General features: G+C 47.2%; 1 protein-coding gene across 1 annotated transcript in view; it reads right to left on the reverse strand.

Moving 5' to 3' along the window:
* The window catches only part of LOC147471051 (lachesin-like), a 216,437-nt gene that overhangs the window by 3,318 nt on the left and 210,619 nt on the right, over positions 1-2,500 (reverse strand). The window contains exon 10 of the mRNA XM_086541471.1: positions 507-833. Coding sequence (XP_086397597.1) covers positions 507-833 — 327 coding nt within the window. The remainder of the gene's footprint in view (positions 1-506; positions 834-2,500) is intronic.

A 2,500-nucleotide genomic window follows, 5' to 3' on the forward strand; every position in this document is an offset into this window, starting at 1 on the left:
CTTCCTCTGCTTCCACTCATCCTTTCTCCCCCTCCTTCCCCCCTCCTTCCACTCCTACCCCCCTCTTTCCCTCCCCCTCCTCCCTTCCTCTCCCCTACCCTCCTCATGCCCCCTTCCCCTCACCCCGCCCTCTCATCCCCCTCCTTCCACTCACCCTTTCTCCCCTTCCCACTCTCCACTCCTTCCCCCGCCCCCCTTATCCCCCTCCTACCCCCCTCACCCCCGCCCCCCTCATCCCCCTCCTTCCCCTCCCTTCTCCTCCTTCCCTTCCTTCCCTCTCTTCTCCTTCCACTTCTTCCCCACCTCATTCCCCCGCCCCCCTCATCCCCCCCTTCCTTCCCTCTCTTCTCCTTCCACTTCTTCCCCACCTCATTCCCCCGCCCCCCTCATCCCCCCCTTCCACCCCTACCCCCCTCACCTCCCCTCATCCCCCTCCTCCCACTCACCCCTCCCCCTCCCTTCCCCTCCCCCCCCCCCTTCCCCCTCCTCCCACTCCCTCCACTCACCCGTCCGATGAGCGCGACTGAAGACGGTGAAGTACTGTCCGCGTTGCCTCTCTTGCTCTCTCTCCCTCCCTCCTCCACCTCCTCCTCCTCCTCCTCCCCTCCTCTTCTCGTCGTCCTTCGCCCTCCTCCTCCCTCCTCCTCCCTCGAGATGCCCTCCTTCCGAGAGCTCGTTGTCGTACTCGAGGTGATCGTGGGCGCCGAAGAGGTCGTCCTCGTTGTCCAGATCGCCGTCGCCGTCTCGATCTCCGTCGTCGAAGTGGGTCTCAAGGTAGAGTTTGCCGTCCTCGCCCTTTCCCGCGACGCTGTTGGTCGTCTTGTGGTGGATGTCTGTGTGGGGACGGCGGTTGGAGGTTGGGGGGACGGGGAGGGGAAGGGGGATGGTGGGGAGAGGTTGGTGGGGGCAGGGATTGTGGGGAAGAGGGTTGGGGGACGGGGGGTAGTGGGGGCAGGGGGGAATGGAGGGGATTGGTGGGGGAATGGGTTGGGGTAGGTGGTTGGGGTGGGATGGGAGAGAGGGGAGAGAAAAGTAAAGGGGGTGGTTAATTCTAGGTTTGATATTGATATTGTGGTTATGGTGGTGAGAGATGAAAGTACTGGTAGGTTATGGTGATGAGAGATGGTGGGAATGGTAGATTATGGTGAGAATAGATATCAGAGAAAAGATAACTTGATAAAGAGAGAGAGAGAGAGAAAAAAAAAACATAACAGACAAATAAATAAAATCAAAGAAGCAAGAGGACATAAAAGGAACTGAGACACACAATAAATCTCCCAATTGGAAAATAAGTCACACATATTTCACATAACTTAAGAACTAATAATGAAAACCTTCGATATCTTTATCTCATTTGAGTAAAATACGAGAACACCTTCCTTGCTAAGAGAGGAGGGGGGGTGGGGGGCGAGAAGGCAAGGAGAAGAAGACGAAAATAAAGAGAAGAAGAAGAAGAAGAATGAGCGAGAGGGAAAGGGAGAAGGAGAGAGATTAAGAGAGAGAGAGAAAGAGAGATAGTAAAACAATGATAATGAACGATAATGATGATAACGATGATAATGATAATCATAATAGTAATGATAATATTATGGGGGGGGGGGGGCTGGGGGGGGGGGGGGGGGGGGGGGGGGGGGGGGGGCGAGAAGAAGAAGACGAAAATAAAGAGAAAAAGAAGAAGAATGAGCGAGAGGGAGAGGGAGAAGGAGAGACATAAAGAGAGAGAGAGAGAGAGAGAGAGAAAGAAAAATAATGATAATGAATGATATTCATGCTAATGATAATAATGATAATCATAATAGTAATGATAATATTAGGGGGGGGGGGCGAGAAGAAGAAGACGAAAATAAAGATAAGAAGAAGAAGAAGAATGAGCGAGAAGGAGAGGGAGAAGGAGAGAGACTGAGAGAGAGAAAGAGAGAAAGTAAAACAATGATAATGAATGATAATTATGTTAATGATAATTATGATAATCATAATAGTAATTATAATATTAGCAACAATAATGATGATAATAATGATAATGATGATACTTATAACAATCATTATTACATCTATAATATTGATAGTAAAAATGATAATAATATTGATGAGGCAATAACGATGGTAATAATAATCATATTGATAATGATGATGATATCAGTTAGGATAATGATAATAAGAACAAAATACAATCATATATCTATTTTCCTCAATATCTAGCTGCCGGGCCCACGCTTTCACCTAGTGGTCACAAGAAACAAACCAAAAAACAAACGAACATCTAATATATATTGCATGACTGTATTTTCGTGCATGGCGTTCACTCGAAGACAATGTCAAAAGATCATTAATAGATTACGTTTTTATTAAGCTTTTTGCTTAATTTCTACGCTTTATTGCTTTTATTTAAGTTTCTCTATTTATTTGTGTGTTTTTATTTGTGTCTGTCTGTCAGTCTCTCTTTATTTTTCCCTCTTTCGCTTATAAAATTACCATTGAAAAGCTGGACTGCTATAATTCT

Source organism: Penaeus japonicus, unplaced genomic scaffold (assembly GCF_977035675.1).
Source record: "Penaeus japonicus unplaced genomic scaffold, GWHDUDI00000001_assembly GWHDUDI00000011, whole genome shotgun sequence".
Lineage (NCBI taxonomy): Eukaryota > Metazoa > Arthropoda > Malacostraca > Decapoda > Penaeidae > Penaeus > Penaeus japonicus.